Below are 21384 nucleotides of genomic sequence, written 5' to 3'. Positions count from 1 at the left end.
TTTCACAGGTGCAGTAGATATTCCACAGACTCAGGCTGGAAAAGGGGTAAACATTAATCCATACTGCCTTTCTTCTACAATAGAGGTGTCAAACTCAAGGCCTGCGGGCTTAGAGCTGGCCCGCGGGCTTGCCCTGGGTGCCTCTGCCAATGAAAACGGAGCTCCGGAGGGACGAGGGTTGCAGGAGGCTGTCACCGCTGAAAATGGAGACCGGGAGCCCGTTTTCGCTGGCAGAGCACTCAGGCCACCATAAGCGCCCCTGACATAAGTGACGTCAAGCTGGCCACGCCCACCTTGCCCCCCGCCAAGGTCAAACACAACCGTGATGCGGCCCTCAATGAAATCGAGTTTGGCACTCCTGTTCTACAACCTAGATGATGTCGTGTCCCACTCCTCCGCTGACGACCAGGTCAGGGAAATCCGAATCAGGCGTGCCTCTGCAGCTCTGCCAAAGTCCTAGCAAAGTCCTCAAGGCAGGCAGGAGACCAGAAAGTGACTTCAGCAAGATATGTTTAGACTTTGCCTGACTCAGAGAATGCCAGAAAGCAGATCCTTTATATAGGCCATGGGGTGTGGCTCCATGACTCAGCACTTATCCAGGCCTGCCCCTCCCTTCCTTCTGTTGCCACCGCCTATCAATTCTTCTGAAGCGAGGGTCACTCCAGTCTGTAGCTGTTGGTAATTGACCTTCCTCAGGCTCACATGCTGTCGTGTCCCACTCCTCCGCTGACGGCCGGGTCAGGGAAATCCGAATCAGGCTTGCCTCTGCAGCTCTGCCCAAAGTCCTAGCAAAGTCCTCAGAGCAGGCAGGAGACCAGTAAGTGACTTCAGCAAGATAAGTTCGACTTTTGCCTGACTCCGAGACTGCCAGAAAGCAGATCCTTTATATAGGCCATGGGGTGTGGCTCCATGACTCAGCACTCATTAAGGCCTGCCCCTCCCTTCCTTCTGTTGCCTCCGCCTATCCAATCTTCTGATGCGAGGGTCACTCCAATCAGCTGTTGGTAATAAACCCTCCTCAGGCTCACATGCTGTGGAGGAGGGGGAGGGGTCTAGCTGCTCCGTTTGCCTGGGCATGGAGTCAGGGCTGGGGCCGAGAGGTGCTCCTTCTTCTGCAGTTTGTCTGGGCATGGAGCCGGACTGGGGCCGGGAGGCATACATTCCTCCGTGTTCGGGAGCAGATAAGAAGGCCCCGGCTGCTCTGAGGGCGGGCAAGACACAACACATGCTGTGAGGGAGGGAGAGAGGTCTAGTTGCTCCGTTTGCCTGGGCATGGAGCCAGAGCTAGGAGCTGGAGGCACTTCCTCCTCCTCAGCTTGTCCGGGCATGGAGCCAGGGCTGGGGCCGGGAGGCATACTAGGACATTCCTCCATGTTCGGAAGCAGATAAGAAGGCCCCGGCTGCGGTGAAAGTGGGCGAGACACAACAGATATGGCCATTCATTGTCAACAAAAACACATTTAACTAGTTGCTAAATTGCAACACTCATGCCCCCTCTCCCCTCGGGTCCTTAAGTGTGACATCTTATGTCCCCATTGCTTAGCGGCAACAATCCCGGGAGTCCCTATTGCTGTCGTTAAAGCCAATTCCATGCCGTCGTGAAGCGCAACCTCGCATGATCCCTATTTGTGATTTCCTGCTGGCTTCCCCACTGACCTTGCTGGCCAGAAGCTGTCAGCGAAGGTTGCAACTGGTGCAATTCTGCAGTTGTGATCCAATTGTGGAGCACCCAGATTTGGCAAGCCAGGGGATTGTAGAGATGTTGCAATGGTCAAAATTTTGAGGACCCATTGCAGGTTGTGCCCATTCAACACTGTTGTTATGTTCACGTGGTCACCCATATAGGTAGTCCTTGCTTAACGACTGCCCTGTTTAGCAACTATTCATATTTCGGATGGCACTGAAAAATGCCTCTATTTATGACAGATCCTTGCACTTATTTATTTGTATCCTGCCATCCTTATTGTTAGGAATAACGTAAGGTGGCAAACATACCTAATACTCTTTCCTTCTTCTATTGTCCCACAACAACAACAACCCTGTGAGGTGTGTTGGGTTGGGTTGGGCTGAGAGAGAGAAGGACTGGCCCAAAGTCACCCAGCCGGTTTCATGCTTAAGGCGGGACTAGAACTCACAGTTTTCTGGTGATTGGCTCAAAGTCACCCGGCCATCTTTCATGTCTAAGGCAAGACTAAAATTCACAATGTCTCGGTTTCTAGCCTTTGCCTTAACCACTGGACCAAACTGGCTTAAAACCATCTCATTCTTCCAACAGTCATGTGATTTAAGATTTGGGGGCTTTGCAACTAGGAGGCATTTATGACCATTGCATTTAGTCTTGCCTTAGGTGTCGTGTGATGGTACACTTCATAGCTTTCAACTATCAGAGTCAATGGAGAATCTGGCAATAAAAGCTCAAGTAGCAGTCACATGCTACTTGCTACTTAACCACGAGCAATTTGCTTAGCGATCATTATGGAAATGAGATAAATCTATCATGATCATGTGAAGTTTCTCTCCTCTCCTCTCCTCTCCTCTCCCTTTCTCCTCCTTCTCCTCCTCCAACTCCTCCTCCTCCTCCTCCTCTCCTTTCCTCTTCTCCTCCTCCTCCTCTCCTCTCCTCTTCTCTCCTCTCTTCTTCTCCTCCTCCTCTCTCTCCTCTCCTCTTCTCTCTCTCCTCTCCTCCTCCTCTCCTCTCCTCTCCTCCTCCTCCTTCTCTCCTCTCCTCCTCTTCTCGCCTCTCCTCCTCCTCCTCCTCCTCCTCCTCCTCCTCCTCTTCCTCCTCCTCCTCTCCCAATCATGGGCATTAAGTGGTTACTATCTGTATCTCAGTCACCATATAGAAACTTAAATCTAGAAATAATTGGACGTAGCTAAATCTCCTGTGGTTATTTGAAGCTTATCAGCGCCTTATTGATTTCTGATCATGTATTATTGATTATCAAGTTTCTGGAGAAAGCAGGAAAGGAGTCACATGGTGTTTAAACAGGTCCATTTTTTCCCCCCTTGCCTGCACCATTGTTACATATTTGTTTTCATGAAGAATAGTTTAAAAAACATATTAAGAAGCAAGGTAGTCCTGCCCTCTGCAGAAATGCTCAGATTTCATCTTTGTAACAGATTTATTGAATGCAAAGGTTGCCCTCATGAGATGATAAATCTTACCCGTAGCTTTAGATAAGGTTTGCAAGAAACACACCCTGGCCTTTTAGCAAATACCCACAAAGTTCCTTGTGGAAACAAATGCATGAGAAAGTATACAATAAACTATTTAGCGTGGACTTTCTCAGATCAAGTTCATTTCCTGGTGAGTTCATGGCGGTATCTATGTGGTTTTCTTGTCAACAGCTGTACTGCAGGAGTTGGTTGGCCACATTCTTTGTGCAATTTTCCACTTTCTGCCTTCGAGCAGATCAAACCCGGTTTAGTGTTCCAAGATCAAGATCAGCTGGATAAGCATTAGCAGACATAACTGTCTATCCTAATGTGATACTTGCCTTAATTAACGCAACGCAGTGTTTGAATATCCAGAAAATGGCGAGGGTGTCTAGCAAGCCGTAAAACAGAATGAGAACTAGTAAATTCTAAGAAAAGAAACAGCCAGGTGGATCTTCTGGAAAATGTACACCACAATTCTGGTATCTCGCCGTGAATATTCTTGCTGCAACAGGAGCAGATTCAACTGTCTTGTAAGGTTTTACCTAAGCTAGGGTCTTCTTGGAAGAAGGAAGAGAACATAATCCATAGATATATGCTCAAGAACATGAGAGACTTTACACAGTCCGGCCACGGACTTCTTGAGTTTTTCAAGTATGGAATTAGGAGCGTGTTAAAAAACTTCCTAGCTGTTGTTTTTGCACTGGTTCAGGTTTTCCTAAAGAAACACACAACTCCAGTGTTTACACAGATATCAATATTAACTGAAAGTTAAGCTGTGTAATATCCCTCTTCTCTCCTCTTCTCTCCTCTCCTCTGCTCTCCTCTTCTCCTCGCCCTTTCCCTCTCCTTTCCTCCTCTCCCTCTCCACTCCTCCTCCCTCTCCCTCTCCTCCTCCTCACCCTTACCTTCTCCCTCTCCTCTCCTCCTCTCCCTCACCTTCTCCCTCTCCTCTCCCTTGCTTTCTCCCTCTCCTCCTCTCTCCCTCTCCTCTCCTCCCTCTCCTCCTCTCCCTCTCCCTCTCCTCTCCTCCCTCTCCTCTCCTCCTCTCTCGCCTTCTCCCTCTCCTCTCCCTTGCTTTCTCCCTCTCCTCCTCTCCTCCCTCTCCTCCTCTCCCTCTCCCTCTCCTCTCCTCCCTCTCCTTTCCTTCTCTCTCTCGCTTTCTCCCTCTCGTCTCCCTCGCCTTCACCCTCTCCTCTCCCTCTCCTCTCCCTCACCTTTTCCCTCTCCTCCTCTCCCTCACCTTCTCCATCTCCTCTCCGCCCTCTCCTCTCCTCCTCTCCTCCTCTCCTCCTCCTCCTCTCCTCTCCTCCTCTCCTCCTCCTCCCTCCTTCTCCTCTCCTCTCCTTGCTTTCTCCTCCTCCTCTCCTCCTCCTCCTCTCCTCTCCTCTCCTCTCCTCCTCTCCTTTCCTCCTCTCCTCCTCTCTCCTCCTCTCTCCTCTCCTCTCCTCTCCTCCTCTCCTCTCCTCTCCTCCTCTCTCCTCTCCTCCTCTCTCTCTCCTCTCTCCTCCTCTCCTCCTCCTCTCTCCTCTCCTCTCCTCTCCTCTCCTCTCCTCCTCTCCTCTCCTCTCTCCTCCTCCTCCTCTCCTCTCCTCTCCTCCTCCTCCTCTCCTCCTTCTCCTCTCCTTCTCCTCCTCTCCTCTCCTCTCCTCCCTCTCCTTTCCTCCTCTCTCTCACCTTCTCCTTCTCCTCTCCCTCACTTTTTCCCTCTCCTCCTCTCCTTCTCTCCCCTCCCTCTCCCTTCCCCTCCTCTCACTTTGCTCTCCTTTCCTCTCCCCACTCATTCCCCTGTCCCCTCCTCTCCTCGATAACTTGAGGGAGAGATTGTGATAATCGATGGAAGCTGGAAGGGGATCCCTTGACTCCTAGAAAGGAAAGTTATCGCTTGCTCTTTCTGCACCGTGATGGCCCCTTTGAACGTTCCTTTCTCCGCCTCAGTTCATGGATCGCCTGAAGCTGCTCCTGATGCCTCTCAAGCACCAGCCCGACTTCATCTACCTGCGACATGTCCCCCTCCGCCGAGTCCACCTCTTCACCTTCCTTCAGGCCTTGTGCTTGGCTCTCCTTTGGGTCTTGAAGTCTACGGTAGCTGCTATCATATTCCCCGTCATGGTAGGTGGACATTTTCACACCGCTATTCTGTTGCATCTTTTGGAGCTATCAAATGTTGTGTCTCACCATTATACTGCCCAATATATTGACAGGAACTGGTAATTTTCTTCAACCTTTAGAATCAAAATCCATCAAGGACAATCTAAGCTTGCTTGAGGCTTAAAATCCGTCTCCAAGATTTTGCTTGCAGTGGGTCCCCTCTTTCATGGGTTTCTTGAACCTTCATGGCCTTCATAGTCTTAACTTTTCATAGCAAAATTTGACTTGGTTCTAAATCTTCTAGGATCACAACTGATTATTTTGCTTTGAGGTATCAGTAGCCCTCGACTTACGACCATAATTGAGCCCAAAATTAACGTTGTTAAGTGAGCGTTTTGTTAAATGAATTTTCCCCCCATTTTTATGACCTTACTTGCCAGTTAATCACTGCAGTTGTTAAGTTAATAACATGTTGGCTAAGTGAATCTGGCTTCCCCATTGACCTTGCCTGTCAGAAGGTCGCAAAAGGGGATCCCATGACCCAAGGACACTGCAACCGTCATAAGTATGAGTCAGTTGCCAAGTGTCTGAATTTTGATCGCACAACTGTGGGGATGCGCAACGGTCGTAAGTGTGAAAAACGGTCATAAGTCATTTTTTTCACCCCGGTTGTAACTGAACGGTCATTAAACGAAACTGTTGTAAATCGAGGACCACCTGTAGAAGCTTAGATGACCGAGGTGGAAAATACCTACGTGTCAATAAGGGAATGTTGAATTCTGTCTTGGCAGATCCTCGCCCTCGTGGCGGTCAGAAAGGGGATGGATTATCTCTTCTCCCAACATGACCTCAGTTTCCTTGACGACGTCATTCCAGAAAAAGACAAGAAGAAGAAAGAAGATGAAAAGAAGAAGAAGAAGAAGAAGGGCAGCCTAGATAGTGACAACGATGACGTAAGCATGTTTGCTCTTTTAAAATAAAAGATGACATCTTTAATTATTAAAATTAAAATTAACTAATTTATAAGAGCCGAGAAGGACCAGGAATGTGGGATCTGTGGAGGTTCTCCATCATCCAAGGTCATGGTGGTCCCAAAGGTGCTGTTCTGTCCTCCTTCGCTTCCATCCGAATGATGGCTTAATTAGCCGGCACTATCAGCTCTGGCAGCAGAATAGCGAACGTCTCCCAAGTTATCTGATATCTCCCTCGATGCTGGTGAGTCACTTCAGCTCTTAGTTAATCAGTTGATTTGCCGGCTATGAAGAGACGCAGCAGTGCTCACTGCCTTTATATCCTGTGGGGTGTGGCTCCATGACTCAGCACTTTCCTAGGCCTGCCCCACCCCTGCTTCTGTTGTTCCCTCCTCTCCTGCCTACGAAACCTAGGGTCCAACCACGCCTGATTGCTATCAGCTGGGTCTGAAGGCGTGGCCTGGGGGAGGAAAGAGTCAGGGGACGGAGGCCTCATTATCTCTTCCACCTGGCCTGCCTCTGGCTCCTGGAGCTGAGCCAGGGAAGCCGGTGCTCCCGAGATAACTCCTGACGGCCCTTCCCCATCACTTTCCAAGTCACTTTCTGGCAGGAGGCCCAGCTCAGGGGGGCACAACAGGTGCTTTTTTTCAGGAGGCAACTGGACTTCCTTGTTTTTTTCTTTGGAGACGTTTCGCTTCTCACCGAAGAAGCTTCTTCAGCTCTGACTGGACGGTGAGGAACGGAAGGATTTATATTCCTTGCAGAGAGCTGGACATTTGCATCCTTTTAGAGCAGGGATGTCAAACTTGATTTCTTCTAGGGCCGGATCAGCATTGTAGTTCTCCTCTGCAGACCGGCAAGGGTGGGGAAGACGGGATGGATATCCCATGCAGCACCCTGCTGACCAAAATGGGGCACCGGGGGCCCGGTGCGGCCTCCCCGCAGCCAGTTTTTGGTCTGGACAGTCTCCTGCAGGACCCTGCCAGCCAAAACGGGGCACCGGGACACCACATGGTCCCTCCTGTGCCTCATTTTGTCTGCCTGAGGCACAGCAGGCCAGATTCAAGCACACCCCGCAGGCTTAATCTGGCCCACAGGCCTTGAGTTTGACACCCCTGTTTTTAGAGAGTCGTTGAAGCCACTTGGAGGTTTATCAGTAGTGCAAATAGGTGTGGAGCCTTCTTGGCTGCAGGATATTTTCTGCCCCGTGTCCACTGTTGAAAACAGGCACTGTTGGGGGATGATTCTCGGTTGTCTGCATCTCAAACTCAAAATCCTTCCATTCCCCACCATCCAGTCAGAGCTGAAGAAGCTTCTTGGATGAGAAGCGAAATGTCTTCAAGAAACAAACAAGTCCAGTTTGCCTCCTAAAAAGCATCTTTGGGACGACCAGGCCTGTGTACGTCCTCACATTGTAACATCCCACCTCTCACTAAGTTGTGTTGGTGTAGTTTTTAGTGACCCCCTGAGTTACATCATGGTTTACGAAGGTCGGTTTTTGAGTGGCGTGTGAGTTTTGCATTTCCACGAGAGTCATTGAGTACACTTAGTCCTCGCCTTAGGACCACAATGGAGTCCAAAATTCCTGTTGCTAAGCAAGATTATTGTTAAGTGGGTTGTCCCCAGTGGTGGGATTCAGCCAGTTCGCACCACTTCGGGAGAACCGGCTGTTAACTTTCTGAGCAGTTTGCTGAATTGGTTGTTGGAAGAAATCATTAGGGCAGAGAACCGGTTGTTAGATTATTTGAATCCCACCACTGGTTGTCCCCCATTTGTTAAGTGAATCACTGCAATTGTTAAGTGAACCTGGCTTCCCTTATTGTCAGAAGCCGGTTGGGAAGGTTACAAACAGTGATCACATGACTTCCGGACATTGCGATTGTCAAGCACCTGAATTTTGATCACGTGACCATTGGGATGCTGTCGCAGTCATAACTGTTAAAACTGGTCATAAAAGTCGCGGTGGCGCAGCGGTTAGAGTGCAGTACTGCAGGCTACTTCTGCTGACTGCCGGCTGCCTGCAATTTAGCGGATCGAATCTCACCAGGCTCAAGGTTGACTCAGCCTCCCATCCTTCCGAGGTGGGTAAAATGAGGACCCAGATTGTTGGGGGCAAGAGGCTGACTCTGTAAACCACTTAGAGAGGGCTGGAAAGCACTGTGAAGCGGTATATAAGTCTAAGTGCTCTTCCTCCCTCCCTCTCTCTCTAAATTCCATTCTTATTCTCCTTCCTGGTGATGCAGGGGTTAGAATGCAGTATTGCAGGCTGACTGCCCACTGCCAGCAGTTTGATCCTGACTGGCTCAAGGTTGACTCAGCCTCCCGTCCTTCCGAGGTGGGTAAAATGAGGACCCCAGATTGTTGGGGGTGAGAGGCTGACTCTGTAAACCGCTTAGAGAGGGCTGTAAAAGCACTGAGAGAAATGGAATGATTCCTGTAAAGAATATAGCCTAAGCAACTACATATTTACCCTTCCTATAACCTGAGCTAACCCTGAGCTATTTAACTGTGTGAGAGACACTTAAAAAGAGGACGTATGTAGGATGCCTTTTCTGAGGAAATAACGCCAGACACTTAAAGTTAATATATTCTGGGTTGGGTCAGGCTGACCCAAGCTAAATTAGAAGAAGGAAGGAAGATACCCTGTTCCAATTAATTTTTTTAGTTAAGGACATATTCAAAGGGTATTTTTATGAGGGAAATGCCCCTCTAAAAGGGAATTCTAAATCGGGAAAGATGTTGCTGAGAAAGCCAAAAAGTTAGGTAATGTCCGATAGGCGTTTAATTGTTTTAATTGTTTTGCTGCCTGTTTGAAAATGTATTTAAGCCATGTATCCAGATCTTTAAGAGGTTCTCTCCCTTCCGGAGAACACTTTTGCAAAAGCTTTTTGATATATCTCTTTAAAATAAATCTGCTTTTTATTGTTCATGGTCTCCTCCTTTTTTAACTGAGAGGTTTGTGGTTTTTTAAATCTCACAAGCACCGTGAAGTGGTATATAAGTCTAAGTGATATTGCACTCCCTTCCTCTCTTAATTCCCTTTTTCATTCACTCTCCTGCTAGTGCAATGGTTAGAATGCAGCATTGCAGGCTAATTCTGCCAACCATCAGCAGTTCGATCCTGACCGGCTCAAGATTGACCCATCCTCCTAGGATCAGTGAAATGAGGACCCAGATTTTTTTTTTTATTTGCATTTATATCCCACCCTTCTCCGAAGACTCAGGGCAGCTTACACTATGTTAGCAATAGTCTTCATTCTATTTGTATATTTATATACAAAGTCAACTTATTGCCCCAACAATCTGGGTCCTCATTTTACCTACCTTATAAAGGATGGAAGGCTGAGTCAACCTTGGGCCTGGTGGGACCAGAACCTGCAGTAATTGCAGGCAGCTGCTGTTAATAACAGACTGCATTAGCAGTCTGAGCCACAGGGGCCCCAGATTGTTGGGGGCCATAGACTGACTCTGTAAACCACTTAGAGAGGGCTGTAAAAGCACTGTGAAGCGGTATATAAGTGCTGTTGCTATTGCTAAGTTACAGTTTTCAGTGCCACTGTAACTTTGAACTGTCACTAAATGAATGGTTATAAGTTGAGAACTACCTATAGCAGGGGTCCACAACCCGTGGTCCATGGACTGGCACTAGGCCATGGGATGCCACAAACCGGGCCACGCAAGGAAGCAAAGCCCCATCTGCCGGATGAAGGCAGCACATGAAACCATCATGCCTCTGTGGTCCTTGGAAAAGAAGGGCCTCTGGTGGCTCAGACTGGTAAGACAGTCTGTTATTAACACAGCTGCTTGCAATTACTGCAAGTTCAAGTCCCACCAGGCCCAAGGTTGACTCAGCCTTCCATCCTTTATAAGGTAGGTAAAATGAGGACCCAGATTGTTGGGGGCAATAAAAGTTGACTTTGTATATAATATACAAATGGATGAAGACTATTGCTTGACATAGTGTAAGCCGCCCTGAGTCTTCAGAGAAGGGCGGGATATAAATGCAAATAAAACAAAAAAAATCTTCAATCCACGGAACCAGTCCATGAACCCAAAACATTGGGGGCCAGTGACCTACAGTTAGTCCTTGACTGATGACAGTTCGCTTAGTGACCGTTCATAGTTACAGCAGCACTGGAAAAAGTGACTTATGACCATTTTTCACACTTACGACCATTGCAGCCACAACGGCCACAAGATTTACATTCAGATGCTTGACCGCTGACTTATATTTATGACGGTTGCAGTATCCCGGGGTCGTGTGATCCCCTTTTGCGACAAGCCCAGTCAACGGGGGAGCTGTATTCCCTTAACAACTGTGCTACTAACTTAACAACCACAGTGATTCATTTAACAACTGTGGCAAGAAAGGCAGCAAAGCGGGGCAAAACTCACTTAACAAACGTCTCGCTCAGCAACATAAATTTTGGGCTCAATTATGGTCATAAGTCGAGGGCTACCTGAGTAGTAGGAGATGGATTCCACACGGTTAAGATTTCCAACGTGGAGAAGTAAGTTTTACTATCAGTTCTGGCTAGAGGAGGGTTTCACATAATTTTACCACTGGTTCGCCGCACGCTGAAAATGTGAGCGTGCGCATGCTTGCTTCGCTCTCTTGCGCGCTTCCCGCACATGTGCTTTGCACGCACGCGCGGCTCGCACGCGTGCGTACAGCTTAAGAAAATGTGGCTGAATAGGACGGCATAGCTCCGGGGGGGTCACCACTACCGGTTCGCCCGAACCGGTTTGAACCGGTTGAATGCCGCCACTGTTTCCGGTCCTTAACTCTGGTCTGAAGCAAGCAAATGAAAATAAATGATGTGAAATAAGAACATGAACCTGTTTTGTTCTAAATGCTGTGCCCGTTTCCTTTACAGTCCGACTGCCCGTTCACGGAAAACGTGCCCAGTATTAAAATCCCGATGGACATTATGGAGCAGCAACCTTTCCTGAATGATGGGAAGCCTACTGAGAGTGAGTAGCACTGATTCAAACTTAAAGTGAACCGCACCAGACTCGATTGCAGAAAATACGACTTCAGCAACAGAGTTGTCAATGCCTGGAATGCACTACCTGACTCTGTGGTCTCATCCCCCAAACCTCCAAAACTTTAACCAAAGACTATCTACTATTGACCTCACCCCATTCCTAAGAGATCTGTAAGGGACGTGCATAAGAGCACCAGCGTGCCTACCGTCCCTGTCCTAATGTTCCCTTTAATTGTATTCATTTTATTCAAGCTTATACTTATATATATATTATCTAATATGTACTCGACAAAATAAATAAATAATAAATAAAAATAAAATAATATATATTTTTTGCATGCTTCCGTCAGCCGTAATTGCAATTTCCAAAACTGAGTAGGCATAGATGGATAGACATCCTTATTAGTCTGCATGACTTTAAAACATTCATGGATATTATTATTATTATTATTATTATTATTATTATTTTAAAAATCTTGTTCAGTAGAGGTTATTTTCCTCATCTTTCTTTTTCTTTTTTCCTCCCCTGCACCCGACCTGTGGAATTTTTGTTGACTTTCAAAGAATGTATTTGCTTTGAAGCACTTAGACCTATTGTGACCTTTGACCTCTTCCCTCCCTCCCTCCCTCCCTCTCTGAGATTCTGGCTGCAGTTGCTTTGAGGCAGCTGCTAATCGAGTAGATATGAGTGCTGCCTCTCACTGTACTTCTCTTTTAAGCTTTTGAATTACCCAGCCTGTCTCTAGCCCAGTATTTATATATATTTTGGGTCTGCATGCTTTCTTTTTCCCTGAAGTTTTCTGTTCCTGCTGTCTAATCTTCTCATTTGCGGCATAGAGAAAAATGTTCTGTTTTCAAAGAGAATCACTGATTACTTAGAAAATAGCTTGATAATGGCAAATTAATATAGCTGATTAGGGCCTCTCTCTCTGGCCCAGTGGTGAAATTCAGCCCCTTAAAAGAGTGTTTCAGCCTCAAATTATTTTGTCCCTCTCTCTCACTCTCTCTCTCTCTCTCTCTCTCTCCCTTCCTTCCTTCCTTCCTTCTTTCCTTCTTTCCTTCCTATCTCTTTGTCTTTTCCCTTCTTTCCTTCCTTCCTTCTTTCCTTCCTTCCTTCCTTCCTTCATCCCTCCCTCCCTCCCTCCCTTCTCTCTTTGTTTCTTACTCTTTTTTCTTCCTCCTTTCGCCTTCCTTTCTCCCTCCCTCCCTCTCTTTCTCTTTTTCTTTCTTTCCTTCCTTCTTCCTTTATTTCTCTCCCTCTCCCTTTCTTTTTTTACTATTTTTTTCCTCCCTTTTCCTTCCTTCCTATCTCTTTCTCTTTTTCCTTCCTTCCTTCCTTCCTTCCTTCCTTCCTTCCTTCCTTCCTTCCTCATTCTTCCTCTCTTTCTTTTTTACTATTTTTTCTTCCTCCCTTCTACTCTCTCCCTCCCTCCCTCCCTCTTTTTTCTTCCTCCCTTCCTTCCTTCCTCCCTTCCTGCCTGCCTGCCTTCCTTCCCTCCCCATCTATCTATCTATCTATGTATCTTTCTTTCTTTCTTTCTTTCTTTCTTTCTTTCTTTCTTTCTTTCTTTCTTTCTTTCTTTCTTTCTTTCTCGCTGCTTTCATTTTCTGAGAATATCTTAAAAGATCTGTTGCAGAGTTGTCTGCAAAGTGCAGTCAAAAGATGGCAGCCATAATGCACATAAAACCAGAGCTCTTGATTGCCAATTTCTCTTCATTCTGGGAAATAATATATTTTAAAATCTGAGGGTCAGCCCTTTGGTTTGAAGCACGTCATCTTCTGATTCAAATCATACTTCAAAATTTTAAAAAGTCCCGTAGGGCAGGAAGTATGTGAGGGAAGGCAGTGAAGTGCCATAGTCTGTATATAAAGAGCTGTTTTACTAGCATGTCATATTTGGTTTATTTTTATTTTATTTTTTATTTATTTTATTTGCACTTATATCCCGCCCTTCTCCAAAGACCCAGGGTGGCTTACACTATGTCAAGCAATAGTCTTCATCCATTTGTATATTATATACAAAGTCAACTTTATTGCCCCCAACAATCTGGGTCCTCATTTTACCTACCTTATAAAGGATGGAAGGCTGAGTCAACCTTGGGCCTGGTGGGGCTTGAACCTGCAGTAATTGCAAGCAGCTGCTGTTAATAACAGACTGTCTTACCAGTCTGAGCCACCAGAGGCCCTGTTTTTTGAGAGTGTTTTTTGAGAGTGTTACTAGCTTCTGTTTAAAGTATATTAGGAATTAATAACCAGACCAGAAAAGCAACAAAAGGGTTTTATTTCAGTCATGTGAGTGTCTTCATATAGAAAAGAAGGATTGGAATTTCTAAGTGAAATGTTTTGTTTTTTTTCAATAACACAGAAGAAAAATCAACATTCCTTGAACGCCATACATCCTGCTGATCAAATTCCTCACTTCCATTCCTACATGCCAAGGTAAGCCACTTTGTGTGGTTCCAAATTTTATCCACACACACATATACATATACATGCACACGCATACACTGCTAATGAAAACAAACGGGATACCTGTTTCAAACAGCTTTCATCCAGAATGTTGCCTTCAATAAATTAGGCATAAACTTCACGGAATTTCTAACTGGCTTAAAATTTCCGATGGGATTTATTGCATTTTACAAGTAGCCCTCGACTTACGACCGCAGTTTGAGCCCAAAATTTCCACTGCCAAGCGAGACAGTTGTTAAGTGAGCTTTGCTCCATCTTACGACCTTTCTTGCCACAGTGAATTGCTGCACTTGTTACGTTAGTAAGATGGTCATTCAGTGAATCTGGCTTCCCTAGTGACTTTACAGGTCAGAAGGTCGCAAAAGGAGAGCACACATGACCCCGGGACGCTGCAACCATCATAAATACATGTCAGTGGCCAAACATCTGAATTTTGCTCACGTGACCATGAAGTTGCTGCAACGGTTGTAAGTGTGAAAAACAGCCATCAGTCGCTTTTTTCAGTGCCGTTGTAGTTTCAAACAGTCATTAAACAAATGGTTATAAGTCGAGGACTACCTGTACTTATCTTTTTTTTTAAAAAAAGCTTCCAGCGAACACATAAGTGTTGTGACCCAGGCCCAAGTAGGTAGTAGGAAACTCAGTCAGTGTAAAAGCAAACAAACTTTATTCGAACAGCTGAGAATTACTTCATTCTCAGCGTAGTTCAATTAAATTAAAGCAAATTCCTCCCAACACAAATTCCTCAGCCCTATCACCAACCTTGGTCCAATTAGGCAAACTGCCAAAGGCCTTTCTTGGCAAAAGTTCAGAAGACGCCGATACAAAATAAATGCAAGAAGATAAAGCTATCAACGTTGTTTTCCGGCAAAGAGCCCAAACGCCGTTGCTGGTCATTTAAGCCTTATGGGAGGGGCCAATCATCTCTTGGCCCTATTCCTGAGTCATCCTCTTTGCTTGAGCTGCTCTTGCCTTCTGGCAGCTCTTCTCATGCATGCATTAGGAACAGGCTCCTCCTGTTTCTCTGCCTCATTACTGTCAGCCTCTGGAGGCTCCGGAGTCCGCACATCACTCCCTGATGGCCCTGGCCCCACCTCTGCCTCCGACGCAGAGCCTCATCTGGACCTTCCCCAGCCTCCAGGACTGGCCCACGCTCTTCCTCAGCCTCATCGCTGTCTGACTCCGTTACCAGCTCTGCAGGCTGCTGGTGGACCACAACAGTAAGAACATGGTCTCCTATTAGTCTGCAGAGATTCTCAATCATCCAGGTCATGGTTGTCCCAAAGATGCTTTTTCAGAAGGCAGCTGGACTTCCTTTGTTTTGTTTTGTTTTTGAAGACGTTTCTCTTCTCATCTTGAATCATCTTGGAGGAGAAGCGAAACATCTTCAAAAGAAAAAGCAAGAAAACCCAGTTGCCTCCTGAAAAAAGCACCTTTGGGACGGCTCTCTTATGTGACTTCCAGAGGATCCAAAAGGCTATGCAAGACCTTATCTCCTCCTCACATGATCTCCACAGCCTCCAAAAAACCCACATAAGAACAAGGTGGGCTTTCAAGAAGAGTTGTCAGGTGTTGGCCAATGCTGGTGGCTCACCCAAAACATCACGGCAACGTCTCCTTTGACACACGTGTCCTAAGTTCACCCTCAACGGCTCTGGAGCCAGTGGTGGGTTGTGGCCGGTTCAGACCGGTTCACATGAACCGGTAGTTGCCACCCCGGTCTATGCCATCCTATGCACGCGCTTATATTTTCGGTGCTGGGCGAACCGGTTGTTAATTCATGTGGCGCCCACCTCTGTCCTATTGTGCTGCCTTTCCTGGAAGTGTACGGTCTCTGAATGATAACTGTGTTTCGTCTTTCTAGGCCTCCGCAAAATCGTGACGGAAGTTGTGCCTCAGAGTAGAATAGCGCTCAGCCCTGAAGACCATGCCTACTTACCGGAATAGCAAGGGAACAGAACACACTTTTGCAACTACTGCATCTTTGTCCTTTTATTGCGGGGGGTGGGGGATCTCCCCCCAAAAACCCTGGCCACTTTAAGACTCGTGGACTTCAACTCCCAGAATTCCCACTGGGGGGAATTCTGGGAGTTGAAGTCCACGACTCTTGAAAGTGGGCAGGTTATTGGGGAGAGCACCCTTGCTTTTTATTGAACTGGATTTTCTTTGTCGTCTTCTCTTGTTGAATGTTCAGTGGCTTTTATTCATCTAGGTTAAAAAACAAAACAAAAGAAAACCAGATGTATCCCTCTTCCTTTAGATTTTCTTCTATTTCCACTCTTCCTCGCTTCGACCCATTTGTGTACTTTTCATCGCAAGCTATTTCTCTTCGCTTTCATTTCTGACCAATTTTTTTCCCCCTGCCTTTTCAATATGTGCGTCTCTCTCTCTCTCTGTTGCTTTTCAGAAGAGAGGATGCAAATATTAAGGATATACATATCATTGCAACGTGGTTTGTTGTCAGCAAAACGGACTGTTATTTTTATTTTTAGATGCGAATCAGCGTTTCCCATCCTATCTGCTTTTTTGGGGCATTTGTCAATATTAAGGTTTTGATTTGCTCTGATTTTTTTTAAAATCTCTCTTTTCTTTCTCTCTTAAGCAGAACAAAACTGACTTTCAGGCAAATTCCCGATCAACTCTCGATTCCTGCAAAAATGCTGCTATCTTAACATGCTCTTAATGTCACCTCTGCTTTTGTATTTTGGTGCAAAGCAGTTGAAAAGATGCAAACCCACAGAGACGCATCTCTTCTTTTCGCCATTACTATGTGGCATTTGAGTAACCCGCTCCTATGCAACTTTCATTCTGTAACACTGAAATGGATTCTTAAGTTGTCGGCTGTGTTGACAAAGTGTTATCCGTTTTAAATTATAGGAGCCTAATCTGTATAACATTTTTTTGTGGGGTGGGGTGGGGTGAGAATGGTCGATTTTTAAACATTTTTTTAAAACTTAGTGTAAAAAAAAATGACTTTCTTTTTTCCTGCAGCAGGAAATATAGTTTTTGAGTAGTTCTACCTCTTGTTTCTAGATTTGGGCTTTTTTTTCTTTTAATAAAAACCATAAAAATAAAGAAAATGTTTTAATAATAGTAATAATAACAATAACAATAATAATTGTATAATATATAAAGTGATTTCTACAAAAAGAACAAAAAAACACACCAAAAATACAAGCTCAAGGGTATATATAACTTATATATATACCCAGAATATATATATATTCTGTGTTTTTCAAATTTGGCAACTTTAAGAGGCATGGATTTCAATTCCCAGAATTCCATGCAGGCTGGGGAATTCTGGGACTTGAAGTCCCCGCATCGAAAAGTGGCCCAAGTTTGCAAAAGAGGGCTATATAGCATCAAACTTAAAATCAGCTGTATCAATACTTTTTTTTTAAAATCGTCTTTCTTTTCTTTCCATTTCTTCTTTCCTTTTAACAATCTAAATCGTGGTTGTCAAACTTGATTTCATTGAGGGCTGCATCAGGGTTGTGTTTAACCCTTGGGAACCAGGGTGGGCGTGGCCAGCTCGACGTCACTAGTATCGAGGGGGAGGGGCGCCTGTGGTGGCCCGAGCGCTCTGCCAGTGGAAATGGGCTCCCTTTGCTGTTTCCCAGGCGGCCCCGTGGGCCAGATCTAAGCACCCCATAGGCTGGATCCGGCCCCCAGGACTTAAATTTGACACCCCTAATCTAAATCAAGGATACTTGTTCAAGATACTCATTCCTGTCTTGATCGCACAGAGATTTTTACACACACACACGCCCCAATTTAGGACACCAGAGTGGCGTTGTTGTGCAGCGGTATCGCTGACACAGACAGGAAAGGCGAATGCAAACGGGTGGGGGCAGGTACAGACTTTTGGCCTCAGGTAGGTCTCTCTTGGAATTCATCTTTGTGGTTCATTTTCATTTTTGCAAAATCACTGTAGCGGTGCAATGTGTGCACGTTGGGCAGAAAATGAGCTGGATACAAAAGCGGGTTTTAAGCAGTGGTGGGATTCAGCCAGTTCGCACCATTTCGGGGGAACCGGTTGTTAAGTTTCCGAGCAGTTTGCTAAACTAGTTGTTGAAGAAATCATTAGGGCAGAGAACTGGTTGTTAAATTATTTGAATCCCACCATTGGTTTTAAGCCTTAATCGCCCAACCTCCCTGGTCTTACTTTATCCACCTCTGTCAAAAGATGAGGGAATATAGGTAGTCCTTGACTTACGGCTACAAGTGAGGCCCAAAGTTCTGTTGCTAAATGAGGCAGCTGCTAAGTGAATTTTGCACCATTTTACGACTTTCTTTGCCACGGCCGTTTAGGGAATCACTTAAAGTCGCTAAGTGTAGCAACCTAATCGGTCATTGAATCCGACTTCCCCACTGACTTTGCTGGTCAGAAGGACTCAAAAGGCGGGATCACTTTAATCCCAGGACACTGCAGCGGTCATAAATATGAGACAGTTGCCAAGTTTTTCAGAATTTGGATCACGTAACCATGGGGATGCTGAACGGTCGTAAGGGCCACTCAATGAATTGTTGTAAATCAAGGACCACCTTTATTTTGGCTGGATTGACGCTCTTCCTCCTAAATTCTTGATTTTCATCTTGACCTAAAATTAAAATTGCATCTAGCTTAGTTTTCTGGACTGTTGTGATTTCAAGCTGTACATTTTCCTCTCCTCTTTGCAACTTCCTTAATTCTGGGGGAATTCTGGGAGTTGAAGTCCCAGACTAAGTTCTTAAGATTGAAAAAAAAACTCCCCTCTAGTCCTATGACAGAATTAAAATGGCTGGCTGGGGAATTCTGGGAGTTGAAATCCAGACTCCATAAGGTTCCTAAGATTGAAAAACTCCCCTCTAGTCCTATGGAAGAATTAAAACAGAACAAATAAAACAATCAAAAACTGGTTAAATGGCCTTTAGGAAATAGAAAGAAGTCAGATTAAAATCCAAACTAACTCTTTGGGCAGGGATAACTTCTGTAGAGGCATTTTAGATGAGTCTTCAGATAGCGGGAGACGTTTGGTACTTCAGCTGAGGTCACAAACTATTTGGGGGGGGAGGCTTGATTTGGGCTCTGCGAATTGTGAGAAACCATCTATTGTAAGTTGCAAAGTGGTCTAGGGCAGGGGTCTCCAACCTTGGTCCCTTTAAGACTTGTGGACTTCAACTTGGCTGGCTGAGGAACTCTGGGAGTTGAAGTCCACAAGTCTTAAAGTTGTCAAGTTTGGAGACCCCTGGTCTATGGTTTAGTGCTGAATCCATGGATGTAAATAAGTACGCCGTTTATAGTTTGTGATTTCGTCCAATCACGGTTAAATGAATAATGGTTTAGTATGAATGTGTTGATAACAATTCAAAAATATTTATGAATTGGAGCTTTGAAGTAGTACCCTTTGGCACAGGAACAATATTAGGGGGGGGAAATGGCATTGGCATAGGAAAAAAAAATGGCAATATTAGAAAAAAACCCCGGCAATAACAATATTAGGAAAAAAAATATTTTTACCGGATTCAGCAGAATTTAGGATTTTTATCCATTCAGCTTGTTGTCACTGCCGGCAAATTGGTATTTGGGTCAATGCAATAATGAATTGCTAAGGTGCTGGATTAAATTTTTAATGTGTAGGACGGGAAATATGGGTAGTCCTTGACTTAGTACCACCAATTGGACTGTGGAAAACCCATCATTCCGTGGCACGGTCGTTAAATGAGGCATCATCACGTGACCCCTCCCCCCCACCTGATTTTACTGCCTTGTGTGCTAAAGTCATTAAGCGAGACATCGCTCGATCCTGTCTTGCAGCCTTCCCTGCCCGGCTTCTCCATGGGCTTTAGCCATCGGAAGATGGCTAGGAAAGTCGCAATTGGTGGTCGTGTGAGCAAGGGACACTTCGACCGTCATAAATGAGTGATCATGTGGTTCCCAAATGCCTACATCATGATCACATGACTTTGGGGGACACTGTCACGGTCCAAGTCCAAAAGACCCGTCGCAAACTATTGTAATTTCGAACAGTCACTAAACAAAACGTTCATAAGTCAAGGACTACTGTACTTTTCTTACCTGGCTATACCTCAAGAGCATCTCCCTCCTGCTGCCAAAAATAAACGTTGAGAAGCGCAAAAGGAAGTTTAGAATTTTGAAACGAGCGGTGATATTTTGCAGCCGTAACATAAAAAAACTACGTGCATTTGCAAACATGTGCCAGAGGCAAAATTATCTGTTGATTTCGACAGATAAGTCTTCAGTCTTCGTCTGCTGAATTATATGAAATGTACTTGAATTCCCTTCGGTAACTAAGGCTCATTGAACAAAACTTTTGTTGTTTTTGTTGTTGTTGTTGTTGTTGCTTTTGCACTAAACCTGGCATTGTTACAGCGAGAAGAATAACAATCCCTCGTTGGGTTCTTCTCGCTGTTTAAATTGGGGGAAATGATTTTTCGTTTTATGAATTCCAGCTGCACAATTTATTTATTTATTTTGTGTTTGAATGGCAGGCCCTAAGGGCGCATTGACCTTGCACTTAAAATGGTCTTTTTTTTTTTAAGGCCAGCTGAACTGGCCCAACGTCCTGCCACAAAGGAAGTACGGTTAGTCCTCAACTTACAACCCCCAATTGAGCCCAACGTTTCTGTTGCTAAGCGAGACGGTTCCTCAGTAAGTTTGGTCCCGTTTTACCACCTTCCTTGCCACAGTTGTTCGCTGCCGTTGTTAAAAGTTAGTAACACGATTGTGTTCAGTGACTTTTTCTCCCCCTTGACATCCCAAAAGGCGACCGTCATAAATACGAACCGGTTGGCAGGCGTCTGAGTGATGCTCCTGCAATGGTCGTGTTGGAAACGGTCATAAATCACTTCGTTCAGTGACATTGTCATTAGGAATGGTCGCTAAACGAACGGTTGTAAGTCAAGGACTACCTGGATTCTTGTCCGTGGACACTCCCAGTCATCCAAGGTCATGGTTGTCCCAAAGGTGCTTTTATTTCAAGAGCCAACTGGACTTTCTTGGTTTTTCTTTGAAGAAGTTTCGCATCTCATCCGAGAAGCTTCTTCAGCTCTGAGTGGATGGTGGGGAAGGGAAGGATTTATACTCCTTGCAGATAGCTGGTCATTTGCATCCTTTTTAGAGAGTCATTGAGGCCACCTGCAGGTTTATCTGCATCCTCAGGCTCACCTGAGTAGCGCAAATGGGTGTGGAGCAGGGGTGAAATGCTCCCGGTTCGCCCCGGCTCGCCCGATTAGGTAGCGATGGCAGCTGCTGGTTCGGAGGACCGGTAGCAAAAATCCCTGGCCCCGCCCCCCTGCCTCTGCTGAGCCGCACCATCAGCAGAGGTGTTTTTTTTTTACTTTTAAAAGTTTTTCTTCAGCCGGAACATACCTTTAAAAGTAAAAAAAAAAACCTCTGATGATCGCGGGGCTGAGTAGAGATCATCAAAACCCTTTAAAAGTTTTTTTTTAAAAAAAAACCTCTTCAGCCGAAGGGGGGAAAAAACAAAGAAAAAAACATGAGGTTTTAAAAGCCTCCTCTGGCGATCCCAGAGAAGTTTCCTGCTCCTCACAGGCTTTTAAACTCACTTTTTAACAGCCCCCACTTACAAGAGCCCCCACCCATGCCCAGCCAATTCCCCCTCCTCACTTACCTCTAATTACTGCTCCTTTCCGGCTGCAACTGCATGCTTTTCTTCAGCTACTGAAGAAAAGAAAAAAAGCTGGC

The 21384-nt window shown here is 45.6% G+C and overlaps 1 protein-coding gene across 3 annotated transcripts in view; it reads left to right on the top strand.

Annotated features, from left to right (window-relative positions):
* The window catches only part of SLC4A4 (solute carrier family 4 member 4), a 238703-nt gene extending 222969 nt beyond the window's left edge, over window positions 1-15734 (top strand). For 2 of the 3 annotated variants that reach the window (XM_058192187.1, XM_058192186.1), the window contains exons 22-26: window positions 5095-5268; window positions 6039-6200; window positions 11096-11192; window positions 13573-13646; window positions 15541-15734. In XM_058192187.1, coding sequence (XP_058048170.1) covers window positions 5095-5268; window positions 6039-6200; window positions 11096-11192; window positions 13573-13613 — 474 coding nt within the window. In that variant the 3' untranslated portion in view covers window positions 13614-13646; window positions 15541-15734. The remainder of the gene's footprint in view (window positions 1-5094; window positions 5269-6038; window positions 6201-11095; window positions 11193-13572; window positions 13647-15540) is intronic. The other variant, XM_058192184.1, reaches the window with a different exon arrangement.
* Window positions 15735-21384: the final 5650 nt, after the last annotated feature.

The sequence above is a fragment of the Ahaetulla prasina genome, chromosome 8 (genome assembly GCF_028640845.1).
Source record: "Ahaetulla prasina isolate Xishuangbanna chromosome 8, ASM2864084v1, whole genome shotgun sequence".
NCBI lineage: Eukaryota > Metazoa > Chordata > Lepidosauria > Squamata > Colubridae > Ahaetulla > Ahaetulla prasina.
This window is presented reverse-complemented; position numbering and strand designations above follow the sequence as displayed.